The sequence below is a fragment of the Anabrus simplex genome, chromosome 2, assembly GCF_040414725.1.
Source record: "Anabrus simplex isolate iqAnaSimp1 chromosome 2, ASM4041472v1, whole genome shotgun sequence".
Lineage (NCBI taxonomy): Eukaryota > Metazoa > Arthropoda > Insecta > Orthoptera > Tettigoniidae > Anabrus > Anabrus simplex.
In genome coordinates this window covers 663,302,255-663,328,414 of record NC_090266.1, presented here as the reverse complement: position 1 = coordinate 663,328,414, position 26,160 = coordinate 663,302,255, and the positions used below count along the sequence as shown (strand labels likewise).

The window sequence follows — 26,160 nt, the reverse complement described above, 5'->3', positions numbered from 1 at the left end:
TCCCTCAGTTATGTTGTTGATTTGTACATACCTTAAGAAGTAACAGTGCAGTGCAAAGGGTTGGTCAATGACATGTCGCTGCTACTACGGAGAAAGACACAAAGTAAAAGTAGGACAAGCGTATTGGGTGCAACTATCTGAGAATGAGAACGTATCTTCCAATATCATTCCTTATTTGAAATACGTGCCAGTAACTTTATGTGACGTGACAGATCTTTTTCTATATATTTAAAAACAGCCTAACAGACAGCAGGCACTTGATGACCGCAGAAAATTTGGAAAAAAAAATAGTTATTAATTGCGCCCCCAAATGAAAACTTAAGATTGAATAACATCTGCACTTTGAACTTTTTTGGGTTTGTTTCCTTTTCTGTGTACAAAAATACATCAAATACAGCTTAGATATTAAGTTACATATTTTTTATTTATTACGTATTTAACTACATATTTTATCAATTTTAGCTACATATTTATGTACATATTTCTTATTTTTATACTACATATAATCCCGGCTCTAGTGACGACGAAAGTAGCGTTGTGCGGGTTGACTACTTGCTCCTACGAGACTTTGTTAGTATATGACGTATTTTATTTAAGAAATACGTGATGTACAGTCAATCCCGGTACATGTTCCCCTCCATCACGAAAAAGAAAATAGGTCAGAATTTTAATTTTAATTATTCACTCTATGAAAGTATTTATTAAGATTAGCGACATTGTATATTCCGAATGGAAAATTAGACCATCAATCAGACCATCTATTCTCTCAATCTGATTTGCGCCATTATCAAAGATTTTCCAACGCGATACGGACCAATGAATAGTGGACTGAAACATACCATATACGTGCATTTCTGGATGGGATACTGCTGGTTTGCGAATGAGCACCCAATCGCCCTCTTGGAGCAGCTATGTGAAAGCACGGTTGTGTTGCCTCCTCTCTCATAGCCAAGCTGCATGCTTCAGCCTTCTTAAGGTCTCAGTCCTGCCAGCCTCTTGTGTAGGATTTACTTCAGGTGGGATTTGTAATATTCCGTCCCAGAGTTTATCTGTATTAATCCCTCAGTGTAATCGCATCAGGATGTCCTTGGTAGATTCGTGTGTGAGGGAGTTCACGATCTTTTGCATTACTGGCAGGACCTCTGTCCATCTCAAATGTTGCTGTCAATAGTAGACTCGGCAAAATTTAGCTATTTCCCTCATGACTTGTTCCGCAGGGTTTGCCTCTGGACGTCGGATTGAGTTCATCATATGTCTTATTCCTAACTTGTCTAAGGCTGTTCTGAACTCGACAGAGGTGAACTGGGTCCCGTGGTCCGTGAGAAGATATTCGGGTTTCCCCATCTCCGGAATGATGTTCTTACGGAGACGCCTTAAAATGTGACTAGTGTCAGCCTTTTGGATGGGCAACAGCACTGTGTATTTAGAAAAGACATCCACCACGACCACAATGTGGCGATTTCCCTTGGTGGCCTTAGGCAGAGGACCATAGAGGTCTTAAGTCATAAAATCCCTTCGCTCTTCAGGAATCAGAGGCCTAGGAAATTCTTTCAACAAAGAATTATTTGGCTTGATCCTTTGGCAAAAATCGCAAGTTCAGGTAAGTTTACGCACCGAGCGTCTCAAAATACTCCCATGTGAAATTTTCTAAGATTACATTAGAAACGTTATCAGTTCCGGCTTGCCCCGTGATTGAATGGCAATGCCGAATGATTGCAGGACATATGTTGGGAGGTGAGTATATCCTATATTTAGTTTTGTCAGCATCAATGTAATTAAAGAGGTTGCCCTTATGGAGACAGAATGATTGAGCAGTCCTCTCGATTCGAGGATACTCCACATCATTGGCAGGAATAGATCCCTCGAAGAATTCTCTTAGTTTACTGTCTCTTTTCTGCAACTGCGGCAAATATCTAAGTTTTCTCAAAAACTCTTCATCATTGTCATCAAGAACTTCAATGGCATGAACAGGCACCACATCGACTGGATTGCGACTCAAGGCATCAGCTATTCATCCCAGGTCAATGTATAACTGTAATTTCAAACTGTTGAATGAATAGAGCCCACCGAGTAACTTACCACTAGTTAAGTCAGCCGACATTATAAAGGTTAATGCTTTGTGGTCAGTATAAACTGTTATGGGGTAGCCATACATAATCTTCTTCCAGTATGACAGAGAATAAACAATGGCTAAAGCTTCTAATTCGGTGATAGTGTAAGCTTTCTCATGAGTTGGGAGTTTACTACTGATGAAGGATACAAATAGCTTGTTGTCAGGGTCTACAGGGTTGATCTGGTATAAGGCAGCGCCTGTGCTGGCATCACAATGTGGAATGGGCACTAATAATTACGGTATGCTAACTGGACACTGTTTGCCAGCATTTTCTTTGCCGCATGAAAGGATTGTTCGTGTTCATCGATCCACTTCAACATTCTTTTTTAGCAACTCCTGCCATGCCGCTACTGTTGTACTGTGATCTGGACAATGTTGGGAAAAGAACTGTCAGAGTCCTACGAACTGCCAAACATTTTTGATACAAGTCGGTCTTGGAAATTCTAAAATGCATCGTATCTTCGTGGGATTGGGCTAGACTCCCTTGCCGCTAATTATGTGCCCCAAGAATAGGATCTCTGATTTTAAAAATTGGCTCTTCTCAGCATTGATCTTAAAAGTTGTTGTCTCTCAGTTCTTAAAGGACTCTAAGATCCTGTATATGCTGCTCCCAGATATTGGATGCTATGAAGATGTCATCCACGTAGATGGTGGTGATCTTTTTGACTTCCTCAGATAGTTGGGTTTCCAAAGCCCTAATCAAGACAGCTCCCGATTTTATGATGCCAAAAGGAATATTGAAGATGTGACACATTATCGAATAGAAATCTTGTAAAAAGTCGACTCTGCGCGTCCAACAGAATATGGAAACACGACGGTCATATCCATGCCAGTAAATTGCCTGATAACATCTCGTAGTGGAGGAAGATGGTCACATACAAGAACCAACCGTTCATTTAGAGCATGAACATCCAATCAAACTCGCAAGCTGCCATCAAATTTCCTTACTATAGCCAAAGTGTTGTTATAGGCTAGGATGTAATACATTTGGAAATAATTCCATCAGCTTCCATCTGTTTAATTAATGTCCTTGCTTCATCACGGTACTTCTCAGGCACTGGGTAGGGCTTCTTCTTATAAGGGGGATTCATACCTAACTTCAAAGTGATACTGGAAGTTCCGAATTACTCCAGGCTTCTTATCAAATACATCAGCAGCCTGAAAAATTTCTAGCTCTGCAATAGATAAGTCAGGATTGGTTTCTAGGCTTTCGATTGTACTAATTATCGATGCGAGGTAGTCTTGACCACTGACAGTGAATTTCTCTATAATGGGCTCCTGTAAATTGGTATCACCCTTTTCCTCACATCCAACGGGTCATTTTTCTTCTTCAGGATCTCCTTCATTGACTGGCACAGCATCAATGATCCTACCATCATTTTTTTTTGCTATCTGCTTTACGTCGCACCAACACAGATAGGTCTTATGGCGAGGATGGGACAGGAAAGGCCTAGGAATTGGAAGGAAGCAGCCGTGGCCTTAATTAAGGTACAGCCCCAGCATTTGCCTGGTGTGAAAATGGGAAACCATGGAAAACCATCTTCAGGACTGCCGACTGTGGGATTCGAACCCATTATATCTACTGGATGCGAGCTCACAGCTGCACGCTCCTAACCACACGGCACCATTAATTTCTATTTGTGAAGAATGAATCCCATGAATCTTGCTATCCTCACCATCAATTAGCTGCAATTCTACAGACCCCAAGTTATATAAAGACATTAGCCGCATAATCTATAATCCCTTTAAACTTGATCAGAATGTCCGAGCCTAAGAAGATGTTAAATATCATATTGGATATCACCAGAAAAACATGTTCAAAGGATGTCCCTTCCATACAACACTCAATGAAAGCTTGGTATTTACATCGGATACTCTTGTCAGGAATAACACCTCGTACCTTTAATTGAGCTACTGGTATCACAAGTATGTCATATTCTGACTTTATACTGTCTAACATTTTATCCAAAAGAAGAGATGTTTGTGCACCCAAATCAATTAATGAAGAAACTTGGATATGTCCAATGTCAATGGAAATGATTGGCAAGCTTTGCTGTATCTTTGAACTACCTTATGTCATGTCTTCATGAAGTAGGTCATTATCATCAATGTGCCAGTAGTTAATATTGGTCACACAGCATGGTTTTCCATCCTCTTTTTTAGGCAATCTCTTTGTTAACAATTTTAAGCTTATTTTAACTGGACTCGTTGACTCAGGGTGTTGTCCAGTGTTCAAGTGCCTTTTATTGTACTCTTGGTATGCTAAAGATGTTGCATCTGCTTGACTGCTGTCCTGGTCCTGTTTCTGGAAGTATTCTTGCATTTCCCCTCCATCTGTTGTCAAGCGCTGCTTGGTGAGAATCTGAACTTTCTACCAGTTGCTCTTTCTGAGTTTTCCAGATTGGTCTGTAGTTTTAAGGTCTCTTTCACGATATGGTCGTTTCTCATACCCTTTGTATTTCATGGGTAAAGCTCTTGGGAGTTTCTCTTTCTTCCTCTCATGTACTTTGGTGACTTCGGTACTGATCTTTCTCTGCAGATTCTGGTACTGCAAACTGAACCAAATGTGCAGTCACATCCTTTGGTTTATTAAGTTTATTTCCAGTCTGGGTGTGAGCTGTATCTAGCCAGCATAATATGGCATCCAATTGTTCTAGACTTTGCACGTTAGCCGCTACAAGGATTTCTTGCACATGTGTAGAATATTGCAAAATAATGACTTCAGTTAATTCCTTTTATGGTAATGGAGGGTCAAGAAATTGCATCTTCTTGAGTTGAGAGATTTTTAAAAAATCACAGTACCGAGAAAAATTTACGGAGGTATTGTACCTTTTTGAGTACAACTGCAACTTTATCATGTGCTGAGTCTCAGTGTTCCAAAAATACTTGAGTAAACCTTCTTTAAGTCGTCATATGTTTTCATGGTAAGTTAATAATAATTATTATGGTAAATTTAAAAGCAGAAAACCACGCCATTGCTCTGCATTCCAGCAATTTGGAGACTACTCTAAGTCATTGGCCTTCCCCTATCCTGTTCTCATTAAAGTATTCTTCTATGTTGAGAAGAAACTCTCTAGCTGTGTATTCCTCTTTACTGGAAAACTTAGTTGGTTTCTCATCTGGTACCCAGATAACAGTGGTAATGCGATTTTCTCCTACAATACCAGATGAGTTTGAAAATGACCTCGACATCTCTTTCCTTTCCAAATTTATTACTTTGTCATTTATGATTTCTGTTTGGCCTCTCATTTCCATTTGAATGTTGTCAACAGTGCTTTCAATTTGTTGCACATTGTTCTCTAGGTCTTTAATATTATTACACAAACTAGTAACTTGAGTATGAGTACCTTCTATTTGTGTAGAGAAGCGTCTGTCAAAGCTGTTATGCTCAGATTTTAACAAGCTTGATTTCATTATGAATTTTAGGAAGATCATTCTTTAAAAAGTCCCTAAGGTTGTCTTGAATTGACATAATCTTGGCCTGTGTGACTGACAATTGTGCATGGGATTTTTGAAATTCAGTTCTGAGACTATCAAGTTCTTTAGTTAGCTGTTGTGAAGTCAGAAGAATTTTTTGTAGGTCTTCCCTCACAGCTTCTATGACCTAAGTTTTAAGAGAATCTCTCATAGCTTCCACACTTTGTATTAACAGAGTGTTGATTTCGGTGAGCTTATTATCCACTTTAAGGTCAGCTACTTTAAATCTTTTCTCAATATGAGCGATACGTTCATTGAGTCGTAATTCTAAGTTTGTATTTGACTCAACAAACTTAGCCTCAACACTTTCATCGATTTGAATAACTGATTCCGTTAACCTGTTCTCAAGGCTTGCAAGATTACTACAGGTTTCAGTTAGCCTACGTTGAAGATTTTCAGTAGATTCATGAAGTCCACGTTCTAAGTTTGAATTAGTGTCAGTGAGCCTACATTCAAGATTTTGAGTACAATCATTAAGTCTAGCAAAATTATTACTAGATTCTATTAACCTACATTCAAGGTTTGCATTTGTTTTAGTGATCCTACATTCAGGACTTGCACATGTTTCAGTGAGTCTAGTCTCTAAATTGGAGTTAGTTTCCTTTACATTAAGCCAAAGGGATTCTATTGCTGCTTATATATTTTCCAATGTTGACTAAATACACAAATTTCCACTAAATACAAATGAGACTGAAAATATCTGTTCATTAAAGTTCAAATGTCAAAGTCCAATTATAACGCAGTATTTAAAACTTGAAAATTTGTTTATTGAAAGTTTTCTACACCACTCATATTCAAAGTGAAATACAAAAATGCTTTAAGACACTTTGAAATTATTATTATTTTTGAAATTCAGTTCTGAGACTATCAAGTTCTTTAGTTAGCTGTTGTTAAGTCAGAAGAATTTTTTGTAGGTCTTCCCTCACAGCTTCTATGACCTAAGTTTTAAGAGAATCTCTCATAGTTTCCACACTTTGTATTAACTGAGTGCAGTGTCAAGTTTACTTGCTAGCTAAGCTATTAAGTAATAAACCGGCCACCACGTCCAGGGCGCCAAGTTTACTTCTACCTTCTCTCAGTACCAGGAAATTATTTGATAATAAGGCACGATTTGTCTCACCATGTTTGAGAGTCAGAGTATACAATATTTTCGAGGTTTGGTTTTAGTAACGCACTCCCCATATGGACAAATGTACAATTAACGTTGCACAACTTACAAAGTTCAGAAGAAATGTAACAAGCCTAACATATGATGCTCTTGCTTATTATTAGCAATATAATTTGAGTATTTCTTATTCTTCCCACATGTAAATAAAAAATATGTTACGTCTCCCAGATATAGGGAGGCAAGTCACTTGACGGAAGTGTTTGTGGGAAAAGACGATCCATTTCACTAACATGTTCCTTGAGCTCAATGACTGCTGATCCAAAGCACATGTCCACTTTGCTTGCTTGTACTAAGTTTTTTGTGAATGAAAATAATACACAATGTTCATCAAGTATACTGTTTAATTAGTTGGAAGTGCAAACATCCGTCCAGTATATATGTGTGCGAGAAAGTGCCGTAATTGCAAACCATGGGTGAACCAGGCCAGTATGTGATTAAACATAAAAAATGAAAACCACTAACGAGTGGCGAGAAGACGTGTGTGTTAAATGTGTTTTCCAAATTTCGTGAAGAAAACTCTGGAAGTACTCTGGATGAAGCAACACATGCAGTGGCCGATGTAACTGGTATTTCCAAGGCAAGCGTTTACCGTGCTAGGAAACAACTTAAGGTTAATAGGAAACTGGTTACTCCTAAGAAAACCCATAAAGCAACAAAGCTAAGTGGAAAATACAACAGTTTTACAAAAGAAGCTATCCGTAAAAAAAAAAAAAAAAAAATTCACAACTTCATTTTAAGAAATGAAATACCAACTCTGAATAAAATATTAGCTTCAGTTAATAAGGACGATTTATTACCTAACTTTTCTCGTGTAACTCTTCACAGACTAAAAAATTATGAGTTTCACACTTCTGCATCTCGGAATCGTCAGTGCGCGCTTATTGAAAAGGATGAAATAATGTAGCGGAGAAGAAAGTATTTATGTCATATTAGGAAATTTCCTTGATGAAATATAGATACTACACTACTAAGAAAATTTGGAAAGATGAAACTATAAAATCTAGCAAAGATGGATTTCTTAGGGGATTATCGAGTGGGTTGAAATCTCCCTTCGGCAAGGGTAAACGGCTAATTCTCCTCCACATAGAAAATGAAAACAGTTTTGTGGAAGGGGGATTGTTATTGTTCGAATCGAAGCCTACAAAGGATTATCATGAGGAAATGGATGGAAACGTATTCAAGAAATGGCTTGTTGAAATTCTTCCCTGCCTAGAAATCAATGCTGTGATTGTTTTAGACAATGCTCCGTATCACTCTGTTAAATTTGAGAGACTGGGCGAGTTGGCTGTGCGGTTAGGAGCACGCAGCTGTGAGCTTGCATCCTGGAGATAGTGGGTTCGAACCCCACTGTTGGCAGCCCTGAAGATGTTTTTCGTGGTTTCCCATTTTCACACCAAGCAAATGCTGGGGCTGTACCTTAATTAGGGCCACGGCGGCTTCCTTCCCATTCCTAAGCCTTTCGTATCCCATCGTCGCCATATGACCTATCTGAGTTGGTGCGATGTCAAGCGAAAAAAAAAATTGAGAGAATTACGAACAAGTCTTTGAAAAAGATGAACATACAGAACTGGCTAGAAACAAAAAGAATTTCCTATGATCTGCAGTGCATCAAAGTTGAACTACTGGCACTAATACCACAGCACACGTGTAATGCTTGTAACGAGTACCGAGTTGACAAGGCCACAGCAGAGCCGGGACGACACGTATTAAGATTACCTCTGTATTATTGATCCTTAAACCCAATAGAGCTTTTATGGAGCCAGGTTAAGGGACATGTGGCTCGAAACAATGTCAATTTCACCATTAAGAAAGTGAGAGAACTATTGATTGAAGGACTTCATACCGTCACTGATGAAAATCCTGTATTCAACACGTTATCGATGAGGAGGAAGCTAATATGTGGAAACTGGATGGCATTGTGGACGAAGTCCTTGAATGGTTTGTTACGAACTTGGCTGATGGCACGGATACCGATGACAACACCAACATGGAAGAATGGAACTGCAGGATAGCGAGTAAACTGTAAGTCTTATTGCTACCCATTAACGCATGATAAATTTTCTTTTGTGGATTTGTTGTTGTATGTATTATATTTATGTTTAAACAGGCAACTGTTATTACAATGAGTTTGTATACCTAACAGGGGCGCATTTTGCCTGGCGTGATATTTATATAAGACTAGACGTTAGGTTGTCCTTACCTTCAGTCTTTCTATTACAAACCCCATAGCGGAAAATCAAACTGTTTTAACACCACTGTGTTTATAAAAATCTTAATAGTGAGTATTGTTGCTCAGGCGAAAGAGTCCAATGAACGAAAGGTAATTTTTTTGGAACAGGTAGTATTTCAGAATACATGTGCTTGTGGTTGTTTTCTTCGACTCTCAAACATGGTGAGACAGACTGTAGATATTTCGGATAGTAAAGATCTCTTAATCACAGGGCACACTGGATGTAGAACTGGAACTGGGTACAGAGAGAGGTCCTAAATGCAATGAGTTCCAAATTCTTTAAAATGAATTTATTCACAGAAGGTTCACCTTATAGTTGTGCTGGTTAGAGTGAAGTTGTTTCCATAGATCCTCCTTGATGGACTCACCCATGGAAACATGATCCCTCGTGTGCAGCAACCAAACCATGGAGCCACGATCCCTTACAGGCAGCAACCAACCATGGAAACACGATACCTTGTAGACAGCAATGGGTATTCGTTGATTCTTGAGGGTCCCGGCGCAGGGTAACCACTCGCTGATTATGTTATGCGAGTGTCCACATTTAACTATCCCCCGAGTAGAGTTCACTTGGAAAAATCACTATTATGACTTCTCACACACGCATAAATGTTAGTTATACCAGTCTTAGAATCACCTTCTTCAATTTATAAGTTCCTCAACAAGGTTAAACTTACTGGAAGTTTGTAAGTACCGTAACGCCGGAATTATTCTATGTTCCACAACTCACATGTCTAACTCCATATCATGCAGCGAACTAACATCATCATGTTGCCAGTGCGAACTGTCGTGACAGGACCAAGAGCTATGGCCTTTTATATAGATCTAGCTCTGATGTAATGTTTTATAATATCTTGAACATCTTCGTAATCCCTGGATCGATTTTGGAGAAATTATAAGGAGATGTTTGAAACGTGCACTATAGGATGATGATGTTTCTGAATCGACACCTCAATTGGTTTAGGATATAGAAATGTTCTTGCTTGGATGTTTCCAAATCGTATGACGCAACCTGTCCTTGACACCGCGCTGGCTGTGTGATGATGAACGTCGCATTGTGCGGGTTGACTACTTGTTCCTATGAGACTGTTTCTATGAGCGCTGAAAATACACTTGCTAATATTTTATAAATTCTTTATGGCATATTTTATTTATGAAATACTTTATGTATGGTCAATCCCTGTACAGTACATAAGACTGATGCACGCATGCACGCTCTCGCTCTCTCTCTCTCTCTCTACCCCCTTACGCAGAATGGTGACATGTTCTTGGCAGATATATATAGATTAGCTAGATAGATAAATGGATAAATTTACTTATCAGAGGATGTGCTCCCAATTACAGATGATTCAGTAAAACATTATATACAACAAATACTCTTTAAATAAATAAAAACAAATCTTCAAAAATAATCACCATATTTATATACACATATTTAATACACCTTTAATAAATAAAAACAAATCTCCTAAAATAATTACCATGTTTAAACTAAATCTAGACATTTATACACACATTTATACAGAGAGGGCCTTACATTCTTGAGGTCGTTAAGGCATGTCTAATTTTAGAGAGTGGCGAGTGAAAAATTTCCACTTTCACCCACCTCATTCAGCGATTTTATAGCCCTCAACAGCCATGTGTTTGTTCGAGCCACAGTTCTCATTTTAGACAGATGGAAAATATACCCTTACCCAGTATTGCAGTGAGGAACATGTAATGGAATCAATCCAAACAGTGTTGAGCAATCCACCATATTTGTCAGACGCGTATAAAGGAAGAGGGCATTGGCACATCTGCAGTGCGAGTGCAATGTCCTCATTCTCATCATCTGACAAAAGAACTTTTAATCGGGCGGAGAGAGAAACACACAAACCTTTGTACCCGATCCATTTTTGAACCTTATTTGGACTCATTCCAAGTTCTGTATTAAATACTGTCGAGACTCGCAACAGCCATGGCTATATTTCTAAAAAATAGATCTCAGAGAATTAGAGTAGGCAAAGCTTTATCTGACCCTGTAATAATTAAGAGGTGAATTCCTCAAGGCAGTATTATTGGACCTTTTTCTTATATATATAAATGATATGAGTAAAAAAGTGGAATTAGAGATAAGGCTTTTTGCAGATATTATTCTGTACAGAGTAATAAATAAGTTACAAGATAGTGAGCTGCAAAATGACCTCAATGTTGTGAGATGGACAGTAGGCAATGGTATGATGATATGCGGGATTAAAAGTCAGGTTGTGAGTTTCACAAATAGGAAAAGTCCTCTCAGTTTTAATTATTGCGCTGATGGGGTGAAAGTTCCTTATGGGCATCACTGTAGGTATCTAGGTGTTAATATAAGGAAAGATCTTCATTGGGATAATCACATAAATGGGATTGTAAATAAAGGGTACAGATCTATGCACATGGTTATGAGGGTGTTTAGGGGTTGTAGAAAGGATGTAAAGGAGAGGGCATATGTCTCTGATAAGACGCCAACTAGAGTATGATTTCAGTGTATGAGGCCCTCACCACGATTACTTGATTCAAGAATTGGAAAACATCCAAAGAAAAGCAGCTCGATTTGCTCTGGGTGATTTCCAACAAAAGAGTAGCGTTACAAAAATGTTGCAAAGTTTGGGCTGGGAAGACTTGGGAGAAAGGAATGAGCTGCTCGACTAAGTGGTATGTGACTTTATATAATAACAATAAGTTATTTTCTTATTATATCCACCTAATCAATACATTAAAATACATAAAATTAGGACCTTGTCCTTATTAATTGTTCGTTGACATATTATTTTAAAATATGGTACATGTTTTGCCTTAATTATGTAGGCATCATTGCCATAATTTGACCTTAAAATAAAATCAGGCATCTGATTGACTTATGAACTAATGCTAAAATAGGGCTCTATTAAATCTTAAAAGGTCTGTGTAAAATTAACATGTGGCAATTTTTTTTAAAATTGATAGCTTTACAAGGCTTGTACCTATGAATGAGGTGAATAATACAACAGTTGATTGAGAACTTGTGATTTAAGGAAGTTGATACATAATAATATTTAACTAGTAACTGGTTAAAAACTGAAAAACATTCCAAATTATCAAATCAAATTCAGTCTTGTTAAAATGTGATGATAAATATTGACATTTAAAATGTCATTAAATGGTGGCCTTAAGACTAATGAATAATCAGTTATGTGCGTAAGCTAAATGTCATTAGCATATGGTATATTATTTTCACTTTATTGGTGGTGTGAAAGCTGGTAGCTCTTAGTTGATATTCAAATTTGATTTGGACTTTTTCGAACTATCTCACTTGATATGATGTTTTGACATTACTATGAATTGCAAGCTTTGTTGACGTGCTGGTTAAAAGGGGTGATGCTACAGTTGTGTGTAGAAAAGCATATAGATAATTGATTCTAAGGCGAAGTCTCTTGGCTTGCAGAGAGAGTAACTTGTGTTGTGATCTTATGAGCTGCTGGCAACTGTAGAGTTCTTACTGCCTTTATTTTATTTTATGTTATTTTATTTTAAGGTCAAATTATGGCCGATGATGCCTACATAATTAAGGCGAAACATGTACCATATTTTTAAATAATATGTCAACGAACAATTTAATAAGGACAAGGTCCTAATTGTATGCATTTTAATGTATTGATTAGGTGGATATAATAATAAAATAACTTATTATTATATAAAGTCAAATATCATCAATACGGAACCAAAAATGATTGATATCACATGTAATAAGCGGTATGTTCCGAGCTGTCAGTGGAGAGATGGCGTGGAATCACATTAGTAGACAAATATGTTTGAGTGGTGTCTTTAAAGTAGGAAAGATCACAATATGAAGATAAAGTTGGAATTCAAGAGGACAAATTGGGGCAAATATTTGTTTATAGGAAAGGGAGTTAGGGATTGGAATAACTTACCAAGAGAGATGTAAAATAAATTTCCAATTTCTTTGAAATCATTCAAGAAAAGGCTACGAAAACAACTGTTTTATTCATCATGTTTAACTCAAAATCTTTTACCGTACAAGCATATTGTCCCAAATGTGATGGTACCGATGATGATATAGAAAAGTTTTGTGGAGAGACTTTTTTTTTGTTTGCTATTTGCTTTACGTCGCAGCGACACAGATAGGTCTCATGGCGATGATGGCATAGGAAAGGCCTAGGAATGGGAAGGAAGTGGCTGTGGCCTTCATTAAGGCACAGCCCTAGCGTTTGCCTGGTGTGAAAATGGGAAACCACGGAAAACCATCTTCAGGGCTGCCAACAGTGGAGTTCGAACCCACTATCTCCCAGATGCAAGCTCACAGCTGCGTGCCCCTAACCACAAGGCCAACTTGCCCGGTGTGAAGAGATTAATAAAGCCCTAAAAATACCAAAATATTCAGAAATAACCATACTAATGGGAGATTTCAATGCAAAAGTGGGAAATGGTATGTGTGAGGACATAACTGGCAATTATGGCTTTGGTGAGAGAAATGATTGCAGGGAGAGGTTTGTTCAATTTTGTCACTAGCAGAGCTTTGTTGTGACAAATACCTTCCATAGGTACACCTGGAATTCAAATGCTAACATCCAGCCAAGGATTGTTAGGAACCAGCTTGAATGTTTACATTTTTACGATATTCAGAAACTGCATTACAGCAGTGAGGATTTATCCTCGTGCTGATCTTCCAATGGATCATAATCCACTTGTCGCTAAAATTAAGCTGAAATTGATAATGAAAATTTTGTCAGTCTAAACTTGATACTGCAAAACTCAAAAACGAACATTAGAACAGTACTGAATGACCTCGGTGAACAGCTATCCAAACAGACTGAAATGCAGAACGGCATCAAAACCAGTTGATTCTAAACAACTGTACTGGACACAGGAAAGTCATTTGATACAAGACAAGAAAGTTAGAAAAAACCACATGGATGACCAATGAAATCCTTGATTTGATGGACCAATGGAGACTGGTAAAAAAAAAAAAAAGAACTGGGAAAAGTATAAGAAATCAAGACCAAAATCTGCCAAATGATTAGAAGGGCAAAAACTGAAAGGCTGGGTAACCGGTGTAAGGACATAGAAGAATGTGAATTTAAGCACGACACTTTTAACATGCACAAAAAGGTTAAAGAAGCTGCGGGGTTACATACTAGGAGAACAAATGGACTCTTATTTAACAATCAATGGAAGGTCATCAAAGAACGTGAAGAAAAACTCAACAGCTGGAAAGTCTATGCGACTGATCATTTCCATGATAATAGAGGACCATATCCTTCTGTTCAGGATACAGATGAAGGACCATTAGTAACTTGCCAGGAAGTAGAATATGCACTCAAGAACATGGACCTGATGGTATACCTATAAAAATACTAGACATTCTTAAAGAAGACCTACTATTGGACATCCTGATAGAGCTATTCAATCTAGCATTCACCAATGGATCAATCCCTTCTGAGTGGCTGACAACTATCATCTCTATTCCAAAGAAAAAAATGGCAAAATCCCATAGAGATTATAGAATCATAAGCCTGATGGAACCATATTCTCAAAATGTTCCTAAAAGTAATACATGTACTGTAAGAATGTACAGGAAATATGAATCATACATAGTTAACACCCAGTTTGGATTCCGTAATGGGGTTGGTACCTGGGAGGCACTGCTGGGGAAGCAGGTTTTGGTGCAAAGATGCATAAATATTTCTGCGGATGTATAACCTTGTTTAATCAACTATGAAAAAGCTGAGCACTGGAAGGAAAACAGGATGGCATCATTGTTAATGGGATGGCAATAAATAATCTGTGATATGAAAACGATATAATTCTGCTTACAACAAGTGCTGAAGATCTACAAACAGTGCTAAACTGGGTGGTTGAACATAGTGCTGCAGCAGGTCTGTGTTTAAACATGAGCAAACACGTCATTCAAACTGTTAACTTGACAGCAACTGGCACATCAATGGAGCAAGTCCAACGCGTTAAGTATCTTGGCTGCGTACATTATTACACCTGGAATATTGCTGTTGAAATTAGGCCCTGTATTGAACAGACAAGGACTGCATTCAATAGAGTGAGCAAACTCCTCTGTAACAGGGACTTTAAGATTAATCTCCACCTCCGTTTACGTCGGTTTTATCTATTTTTGAGATGTAGTGCAACAGGCACCTGCTCAGAATATCATGGGTTGACGTAATACATAACACTGAAATACTCCAAAACATGAACAAAGAGCCAGAGATCATACAAAACATCAAAATGAAGAAACTTGTGTACTTTATAATTATCATTTTGAATGACATGGCCAGACTCCTTCAGCTTATATTACAAGGTAAAATTGAAGGAAGGAGAGGTAAGGGAAGAAGTATCTTGGCCACAGAATCTACAAGAATGGTATGGGCTCAGTGGCCCCCACACTTTTCCAAATTGCTGAGAACAAGAATTAGGTTGGCCTGACGACAGCTGACATGGATATGGTACAAGAAGGAGGAAGTACTAAAATGGATTTGATTACTGTTTACATGAAGGAGCTATATGAAATGAGTGGAGAAATACTATAGTAGACCCTGTGTACAAAGGAAAAGAGTGATAAACATAAAGCAGATAATTAAAGGCCAGTAAGCATTACATGTAGTCTGAGGGCTCTGGGAAAGCATTCTTTCTGACTATATTAGATACAGTAGCAAAATTACTAACAGTTTGATAGAAGGCAGTTCAGATTTAGGAAAGGTTATTTCAGTGAGACTCAACTCATACATTTCCAGCAAGATATGGCAGATATTTTAGACTCAGGAGGTCAAATGGACTGTATTGCTATTGACCTATCCAAGGCTTTGCTAGGGTGCGTCATGGGAGACTGCTGACAAAAGTGAGGGCTACTGGACCAGACAAAAGAATGGTTGAATGTGTGGCTAGATTTCTAGAAAATAGAACACAGAGAATTAGAATAAGTGAAGCACTATCTGATCCTATAACAATTAAGTAAGAGGGGGGGTCCTACAGGGCAGTATTATTGGGCTTTTATGTTTACTTATAGGCTATATATAAATGACATGAGTAAAGAACTGGAATCAAGATAAGGCTTTTTACACACAATTTTATAATGTGTAAAGTAGTAAACAAGTTACAGGATTTTGAGAGACTGCAAAAAGACTCAGCAATATTGTGATTTGGACAGCACACAATGGTATGATAGTCAATGAGTTGAAAGTCAGACTAAGTCTCACCAAGATGAAAAGTTTTAATTATTGTGTTGATGAGGTGAAAGTACCAAAGTACCACACAGGGAAACACTGTAACCTAGGTGTTAATATAAGAAAACATGTTCATTGGGGGTGATCACATTAATACTAGAATGCCAGGGGTTTACAACCTTTCTATAATGCCCAATGGGAGTCATTTAGACTCCATGGTTGATTTTAAGCCAGTTGATATTACATGAATGCAATTACTTGCTTTTTCTGTTTTATGATATTTTCGGAACTTGGAAATTCATTGGACACAATATCCAAGTAAAATGTTGTAACAATTACAGGAAAATTGGAAGAAATAGTGCAAACAATCAAACAATGAAAAACAATTATTTTTTTTTGCTATTTGTTTTATGTCGCACAGACACAGATAGGTCTTATGGCGACGATGGGATAGGAAAGGCCTAGGAATTGGAAGGGAGCAGCCGTGGCCTTAATTATGGTACAGCCCCAGCATTTGCCTGGTGTGAAAATGGGAAACCACGGAAAACCATCTTCAGGGCTGCCGACAGTGGGGCTCAAACCCACTATCTTCCGATTACTGGATACTGGCCGCACTTAAGCGACTGCAGCTATCGAGCTCGGTAACAATTTTATTGAAAATAATATATATACAGTAAATGTTAAAATATGAGTTACATGAATGACGTATGTGAGTTTCTGCAGAACAAACACTACCCATAAGCATTGTTACACACACTGCTGAAAGGAATGAAATCTGAGCAGTTCAATACACAACTAGAAGCCATTGCATTTCTTGCACTTTCAAGTACAGCTGGCAGTGCAAGAACCACAGACTGCTTTACTGCATGAAGAACACTTTCCTACTTTTCTATTTTTCTTGCTGCTGTCCTTGATTTGACTGCAGCCTACTTCATCAATATCTCACCATCAGGCTGTTCCCTTGGGACAGCTGTTCGGCTGATTATGTTAGCGCTTGCCCACTCTTCGGCTAGCTTCCGAAGAAATTGTGATCTTGTTATTCTCTCTGATGTTATTTCCTTGTAAATGATCCAAGCATTTATTGCAGTTAGATCTAAGGTGTTCTGAAAAGAGTGAACAGGCCACCGCCTTGTCCCTGTTCCGGTAAAATATTTACGGAACATCTGGTCAACTACATCAACACCATACTTTGTTCCGTTATAACACTCCACTGTTGAAGGTGTTTTCTTTTCATTGTCAGAGATGCCTACGTCTGGGTGCAGTGTGCTCAGAAGCATCACATTCTTTCTCTGCTTACCTTGATACACAGTTAGGGTCATTATCATCATTCTTGTAGACTTTTTTAGTACAGTTCATTTTTCATAGTTTTGACTTCGGCTGGAATTTCCCATCTTACTTTGTTTACTGTGCCCAAAAGACTACTGCCTTTCTCTTCCAGCTTCCTGGCAAATATTACAGATGTAAAATAACTGTCAGTAGTAACGTTACAACCTTTGTTCCAATATGGACCCATTAGCTTCATATCAACATGTTTTGATACACGCTCATCACCAGGATGAGAGTCATCCCTGCCAACATATGGGAAACTATTTCCTACATATTTATTGTCTTTATCTACAGCAAGCCAATATTTTTGGCCATATTTATCAGGATTAGTCGCAATGAACTGAGTAAATGGGCACCTAGTAACTGGGAAAGAGCTGCTCATCAATTGTGATAAATGGCCCAGGCCGATAGCAAGCAATTGAGTTCTCAATGAATTTGTTCCACACAGCTGAGAACAGGGGAATTTATCAGTTTGCAGTCTTAGAGAGCGGGTGGATTTTTCATCAAATCATAGGAAACGTAAAATTTCACAAAACTTATTCCTTGATAAAGCTCTCTTGCATAAGGGCACGCCCGAATCTTCAACCCAAAAGGTGTGAAGATCCATGTCATTCTTTCTGGCAACACCTCTAGCATACATCACCGCTATAAAAGCCTCTAATTCCTCAGCAGTAAGAGAAAAATTAGTACCTTCAACATGCCTTTTCTTCGTCAACTGTGCACTTGATTATACATTTTAGAATAGAATTGTCAATCAGCCTCCAAGCACTTGCTGTGCTGCTGGCCAGTACTGATCATTTGGCATATCCAGTAGGACCCGGTATTTCTCTCAGCACATTCTTTTCAGCTCAACGTCCTTTCACGTGCTCTCCAGGCTTCATAAGAGTTCACTCTGTACCATCGCTGGCCACCAAAACTCGATTCTCATCTTCTCCACCTCGGCGACATTGTAGAACATCAGCAGTTGCAGTACAGTGAACATGCCCCCGAGAAGCAGATCCCCTTGCGATCCTTGGGCGTTTTCTCTCCTGCTAAGTCCTCCCATGGCCTTGGGAAGAAGTTACTATAAAAAAGCCTTGTCAGTATTTGTACACATTAGTTATACAAGCGCAAATAAATTGCGGAGATAATTACAGTGTATGCCGATATCGCTATCTGGCAAAATTGTTTCGTATTCACCATCACTGTCTGACGAACTTATCTGAATTTGCGGTAAAAAGAAATAGTCATCCAAGTCACGGTCACTATTCTCATATTCAGATATATCCTCAGGAATATTATTCAATAAGAGGTCTTTTTGAAACAGACTAACCCAATTCGTAACTTGGGACTGAACTTAGCAGATACAGATGCTGATTCCCATAGGGAATCCGAAATATTTGTTCCGAACGAGTAAATTTATAATACCAATATAAATGGTCCGTTATTGGACATTATAAATTTTCCAGCTAACTCATTCCTAGTTGCCAGCATTTCGCTCCCGTGTGCTAGGCTGGGCTCATCAGTTGGTACCTAGCACACCTACCAAGATGCATGGCTAGTGCATGGCTAATTGCAGCCACCTGTGCAGTGGCCTCAACGGTATGCACTAGCCATGCACCTTGGTAGGTGTGCTAGGTACCAACTGATGAGCCCAGCCTAGCACACGGGAGCGAAACGCTGGCAACCAGGAATGAGTTAGCTGGAAAATTTATAATGTACAATAACGGACCATTTATATTGGTATTATAAATTTACTCGTTCGGAACAAACATTTCAGATTCCCTATGGGAATCAACATCTGTATCATCTGATGGCCAGGCAGGCATCAATTTTTGGTAATGAGACAAAGTCTCTCATAGTGCATTGGCACCGCCGGAGGCTGCAATTAGCCTGCGCAGTGGCCGCCACGGTATGCACTAGCCATGCGTCTTGGTAGGTTTACTAGGTACCAACTGATGAGCCCAGCCTAGCAAATGGGGGCGAAACGCTGGCAACCAGGAATGAGTTAGCTGGAAAATTTATAATGTACAATAACGGACCATTTATATTGGTATTATGAACTTGGCAGGTCGATACACGCTCAGTGGTATTCTGGTCACCAGTCATTGGTAGTCCCACTTGCGCATAGCAGATATGGTTCACAAAGAGGACTAGACTAGACTGAGCGGTTCTTACTTTCAAATTCTCCCAACACATTGCTGAAACAAATTACTATCACGTCACCCAAAACAATGCAACTCAGTCGTTTATGTGTTGCATCCTACACAATTATTGACATCTTATGTAAGATGAAGTAACATGACAAAATATATTGTTTGTAAGCATAAAACTCTAAGAGTCAAAATGACTCCATTTGGACGTTTAAGGTAAATTCAAAAAATACAGGCGTAAGTTTTGATGAAGAATAAAATACAAGGTAGTGAAATTAAACTCTTTATGAATGATGAAAAGTCACGGAACAGATGTTTTGAATTCAGAAAATTAAGAGCTACAGCAAACTTAGAAGTAGGCTGAGGAGTCAAAATGTCTCCATCGGGCATTCTAATGTTAATGAGGCACTGAATAAAGGTTACAGATCTCTTCACATCATTACGACAGTATTCAGAAGTTGATGGAAAGGAGAAGGCGTATAAGTCTCTGGTAAGACAAATTTACTCACTCGGGATAAATATTTCAGGTTCCCTATGGGAATCAACATCTATATCATATGATGGCCAGGCAGGCATTAATTTTTGGTAATGAGACAAAATCTCTCATAGTGCATTGGCACTGCTGGTGGCTCCAAATAGCCTACTCATTTGGGACAAATATTTCAGGTTCCCTATGGGAATCAACATCTATATCAATAGAGTAATTTTACGAAAATGGTGCAAACTTTGGGCTGGGAAGACTTGGGAGTAAGGTGACGAGTAGCTCAGCTAAGCGATATGTTCCTAGCTGAGAGCGGTAGTGATTATTGTTATAAGAGGATGTATAACTACGTAACCATCCTTTACTGTCATTGAAGAAATGGCATGGAATGAACGTTAATAGACAAATAAGCTTGAGTGGAGCTTTTAAAGGTAGGAATGATCACAGATATAAAGTTGTAATTCAAGAGCGCAAATTGGGGCAAATATTCATTTATAGGGAGAGGAATTAGGGCTTGGAATAATGTATCAATGGAAACGTTCAATAAATGTCCAAGTTCTTTGAAATCGCTTAAAAAAGACTAGGTAAACAACTGAAGGGGATCTGCCACCTGGGAGAGTCCAAATGCAGATTAATGATGACTGATTAGTGATTGATTTTTTCTGTTCCATCAAGGAAACTAGAAATCACCGTGATCTTGGGATTTACTTGTTTCAGTTGCCACTGCTGGTTCCGTACCTATGGTTGGGTGTAAGGCTGGTTTCGTAGGATTTTAAAAATCTCATTTCTCTGCAGATCGACACATCCACTGCGAACATTGTGCTTTAAATCAAGAGGTACTATATACATAAACTCATGTCATGAATGTTGTGGTACAAACTGTTAATGTCTTAACGACGTGCTATATTCTTGTCACGTAACATGGTTGAGACAGGGAAATATGCAGAACATTTCTTCGAATTAAATGACAGAATTAATCCTTGATTTTAAGCTCCTTTCTTTTTCCCTCTTGCTGCTGGTTTAATGTCACATTAACACAGAGGTTTTCAGCAATGCAAGGATGGGAAAGAGCTAGGATTGGAAAGGTAGCTTTCGTGGCCTTAATTAGGGCACAGCTGGAGTGAAAATGGGGAAACTATCCATCTCCAGGTCTGCAGAAGGAAGGTGTTTGATGAACGAACCATTTCCTGAATGCAAGCTTACAGCTACATGTTCCAAACCGCATACACAACTCGTTCGGCATGAAAAGCTTTCCTCAACTCGCTGACTCTTCTTCGCTTGATGACTTTGATTTTCTTATTGATATTACAAACCATTTAAAAGAGCTTGATATGACTTACAAGATAAACATTTCTTGATCACCGATTTGTTCGATGAAATGAAGTATAGTTTTGGAATGAGACGTACATTGCCCTATTTTCCCACATTAAGTAAATTAGTGCCTGATATTACTAACCCTTACTGTCCTTATGCATCTTACATAAGAGTGGAAAATTCAGTGAAGTATCCATAATTCCCTCTGTGCTTCAAATTAAGTTAAAAATCTGAAATGTGTTGGTTTTCTTGAAGAAAAAATGCTCCTTTCATTTATTTTGTAACACAAAGATATACACTAAATTTCATATGCTTTTTGTAAGATTATTATTGTTTCATGTTTCGTTAAAAGCAATTTTAATTTATGTAATTATACATTCATAATAAGTTATTGTAACTTAAAAGCTTTTCAGCCTGTCGAGCCACAAGTTTAATATAATTTAAGATACATTTAACCGAAATGACGCTGGAAAGTATGGCTTCCCTCTTAACAAACAAAAAAGCAAATAATAATAATAATAATAATAATAATAATAATAATAATAATAATAATAATAATAATAATAATAATAATAATAATAAGTTATTGTCAAAAGTAACTTTTCATGTTATTCTTGGAAGAATCTACTGTATATGAAAACATTAAAATACTTAAAAACATATTACATTTAATGAATCTGTCACTGCATTCAGTCATGTCACTGTCCCTACCATGCCCTCTCTGAGCATCCAAGCCCTGAGCCAAGCTTCAGGGTAGCTCCTCTGGACATCGCTGCCTTAGATGATACCAAATCTCAAAGTACTATCTCACAGTGCTCCACTAGAGATATATATTATTTTCATAAGTTCTCTAACCTCTCATTTTAAAATTCAGAAGAAAAAATACCACTTGTCTATTTCAGCACTTAACAAATACTGTACATGCCCCCAAGTATGGTAGAGAGACTAGTTTTACAAAAGGACGATTCAACACAATGGTAACAACAGAAACTTACGTAAAATAATTATCTAACGTCCTCTTCCATCGCCTCATCACTTCCAGAAGCTCCATGATGGGTCCTAGAAGAGAGTTAAGAGTATACATTTTAAAATCATAACATTAACACATTAGTTGCCAAGCCATTTTGGCTTCCCTCTCTGTAAGTGCCAAATTGATTTTAACACAGTAACTCCATTATTCCTTGTTTTGAATTCCTATAAAACATAAATGAGACAAAAATCTCAAAAAGAGTGGAGATGAAATTGTTGTGCCGACAGGGTTGGCAAGTATACCTTTGGTCGCTGTGGGCCTATAAAATTGTCAAGGGTTATGAACTTCATGTTGTTGGTCCGTATTGAACTGAGATAACATATAAACAGGAGAGTTTTCCACCTATACAATACATAGTTGTATTTACATTACATGGGACTAGTTTCAACACTTCTCGGGGTCATCATCAGCCATATTTAAACATGCACATTATTTGACAAAATCCTAAAACATGTTTCTAAGCACTAAGAACCTTAATGGCGTTCGCCTAATTCAACCACGCATCATATTGTAAATTATATATTCATAAGGTTTTGAACTCTCCATGACGAAAACAGATTTCAGCAGCTGTTTGGCACAAGAACTACAAGTGACTGCCCGTAGCCAGTGTTGTTGTTTTCATACAAAGTTTGTCCTGTGTGATAGTAGCTGCAAAAACTAATAATTATTTAAGACAAAAATGGCATTCTTCATTCCTTTGACTGTACTGAACTGAGTGAGCCTGAACATGCTGAAGATCTTATGAGAGTATTATGAAAGTGATTATGCTGCAAGTAAAAATGTACATCCTGGTGAAGCCTGTGGTGGTAATGTCATTGGGAATTCAGACCCTGATCTGGAATTTCCATCACCCAGTGATGATGAATGCTCAGAAAGTGATTTGTCAAGTGAGGATACCACACTGAATGAAAGCGAGCCTGATGCAGAAGAGGTGGATGAAGACATGGAATGAGACACACATGAAGGATAACAAATACATTTTCCTTTTACCAGTAATTCAGGTTACATTTTTCATTTGCCATGTACAGCAAAACCATCTGACCATCATGAGCATTATTCAGCTTATGATTCACGAAACAAACCAAAATACCATCAAAGTCGTTCTTAGTTGTAGATTACAACAAAGTAGCGGACTTTACAAATGGTGTCCAACAAATTGCGAGGAAATTTTTAAAAAATTCTTGGCCTTCTCCTGTGGATGGGATTAGTATTGTTTCCTAGAATTAGTGATTACTGGTCGAAGAAAGTACAATATAAAAATTTTATGGCCAGTTAGATGAGTAGGAATCCATTTCAGTTACTGTTCCAGTTCTGGCATTTCACTGATAACAAAAATATGGTATGAGAAGGTCTTCTTGAAAAAATCCCCCTTCTCTAGAAGCTGAATGAACTATTTCAGACTTTAAAAACCCCTGAAGAAAGTCTAGTAATATACAAGGGCACGACCCCATTTAAAGGAAAAAGTAGTTTTCAAACATAAGTATGGAATCAAGATATTCAAAGTTTGTGATACGAGTGAATATACCTACATTGTAAAGGTTTATATGGGGAAAGGAACTGCAATGAATGACAGCATATCGAGGGCAATATCCGTAATTATGGAACTGATGAATAATTATTTAGACAAGGAACAGGTGCTGTACGTAGACAAGTACCTCTATGGAACTAGCAAATCAACTGCTGTCAAGAAACAACCATCTTGTTGGCACAGTAAAGAAAAACCTACGAGGTTTGCCCTGGGACCTGCTAGCTAAAAAATTGAAAAGAGGGGAAAGGACTGGTTTGAGAACGCACGCAGCGCTGTGATGACAAAATGGCTTGACAAAAGAGAAGTCAACATATCCACGAAACACCCTGTTGAGTTTGTTGACACAGGGAAGTGGAACAGAAAAAATTAAATAATTTCCAAGCCCCTTATACCAGTCGATTAAAACAAAGCCCAAACAGGAATAACTTAGATGTTTTAGATCAGATGTCAACCTACAGAACTGCCATCAGAAAAACAGTAAAGTGGTATCACAAAGTTGTTGAGGAACTTTTTCTTGGAGCAGCTGTTGTTATTACTTGGCTTGCTTACAAAGGCAAACAGTCGACCTAAGAGCCATGGAATGTCCATAACCACATTCAAAGGAAGCCTACCTCATGCACTCATGGGACTACAGGACAAAGTAATCATGGCTGCGAAAGTAACTGGGCACCACTACCTGTGTGAATTCGACGTCCTTACAGGAGAAGTAAAGAATAAAATAAGAATCCACAGAAACTGCAAAGTTTGCTACAGAAGGGTTATGGAAACAGGTCTTTGAAAGACAAAGAATCTGAAGAAGGTGACAACAGTTGTGAATAGTGTCGCAATATGTCCTTTTAGTGTAAAGACTGTTTCAAAACTCTTCATAAGTAATCTGTTGATGTTTTAAACATGTCTTTTGTAGTCCATGTTCTTCTCAGTCTTTTATGTGAATTATTCATATTCTTTATAATTTCCATAATAACTGTTCCAAAACTACTTTTTTTTGTGTAAATATAGAGTATAATGTTATGTTTCACTTTTAAGCCAACTAAGCGTATAAATATTTTATAATTCTTGTCTAAATAGAAGGATCATTAGCTACGGTACCGCAAGTACAAAAATTCGTAAGACATTTTGTAATTTTACACTCAAATTCTGCCTTTTCATCTATTTCAGGCCATAAAAATGAATAAAAGTTATTTTGTGTAGATTTAAAATAAAATATCCTGCATTTTCATGTATTTTAATTGATTTGTCAATGTTATTTTGGTTATTGTGACGTAAAATTGTATGGCTGACCCGACTGCACCCGCACGAGTAAGTCTCATATGATGTCATTCTGGAGGTGTTGTAAAATGTCTTGCCTACCCCATCGGGTGATTGTATTGTGTCACTGATATGTATCAAAGTCTTTCTTGCTTGCATAGTTTATATAACATCCACTAGACAGCGCCAAGTCAATGCAAGAGACACAGTCGTAATTGCCTAGCGACCAGCTGATGCTGGCCCAATGAGATATGCGGGAATCTTTACTATTATCTAGGGTGTTGGTTCAGATGGACTCTCATGGCAGCTAACTTGTTAAACAACTGTCTCCATCAGAATGTGAAAAATATTCTGCATAATGAGAACAGAAATGATGACCTACTATTAGTATTCAAAGGTACCATACTGGAGTTTCCCCACACACCAGGCAAATAACCATGGGCAATGCTGTATGGTCTTGCTTCAAAAACAGTATGCTAACTTAGAGGTGAATCCAAACATTACCACTCAGATAGAAGTGTACACCCTAACTTCTACTAGCTTCATAACCAACATTCTAAAAATCTTCCCCAGTGAAACTTCAGCAAATCGGGTTACATATTTAATAAAAATACAATTATATCTGGATGGAGTACATTTACACTTATAGCTAAATAGTCAAAATTTAATATCATCACAGCGATAAATGATGAGATCAAGTGCAGTATATTCCAGATAAAGATATCCTTTTCGTGTTATATGATATTCAGCCAAACATTCAGTTTTAAATTAAGATTTTATTTCTTTTTTTTTTTTTTTTTCTAGTTGCTTTATGTCGCACCGAAATAGATAGGTCTTACGGCAACGATGGGACAGGAAAGGGCTAGGAGTGGGAAGGAAGCGGCCGTGGCCTTAATTAAGGTACAGCCCCCGCATTTGCCTGG

The 26,160-nt window shown here is 38.0% G+C and overlaps 1 protein-coding gene across 1 annotated transcript in view; it reads right to left on the bottom strand.

The window, feature by feature from the left end:
* LOC136864337 (uncharacterized protein KIAA2013 homolog) overlaps nucleotides 1-26,160 on the bottom strand; it is a 299,319-nt gene that overhangs the window by 242,864 nt on the left and 30,295 nt on the right. Inside the window, exon 2 of the mRNA XM_068226239.1 lies at nucleotides 22,427-22,490. Coding sequence (XP_068082340.1) covers nucleotides 22,427-22,482 — 56 coding nt within the window. The 5' untranslated portion in view covers nucleotides 22,483-22,490. The remainder of the gene's footprint in view (nucleotides 1-22,426; nucleotides 22,491-26,160) is intronic.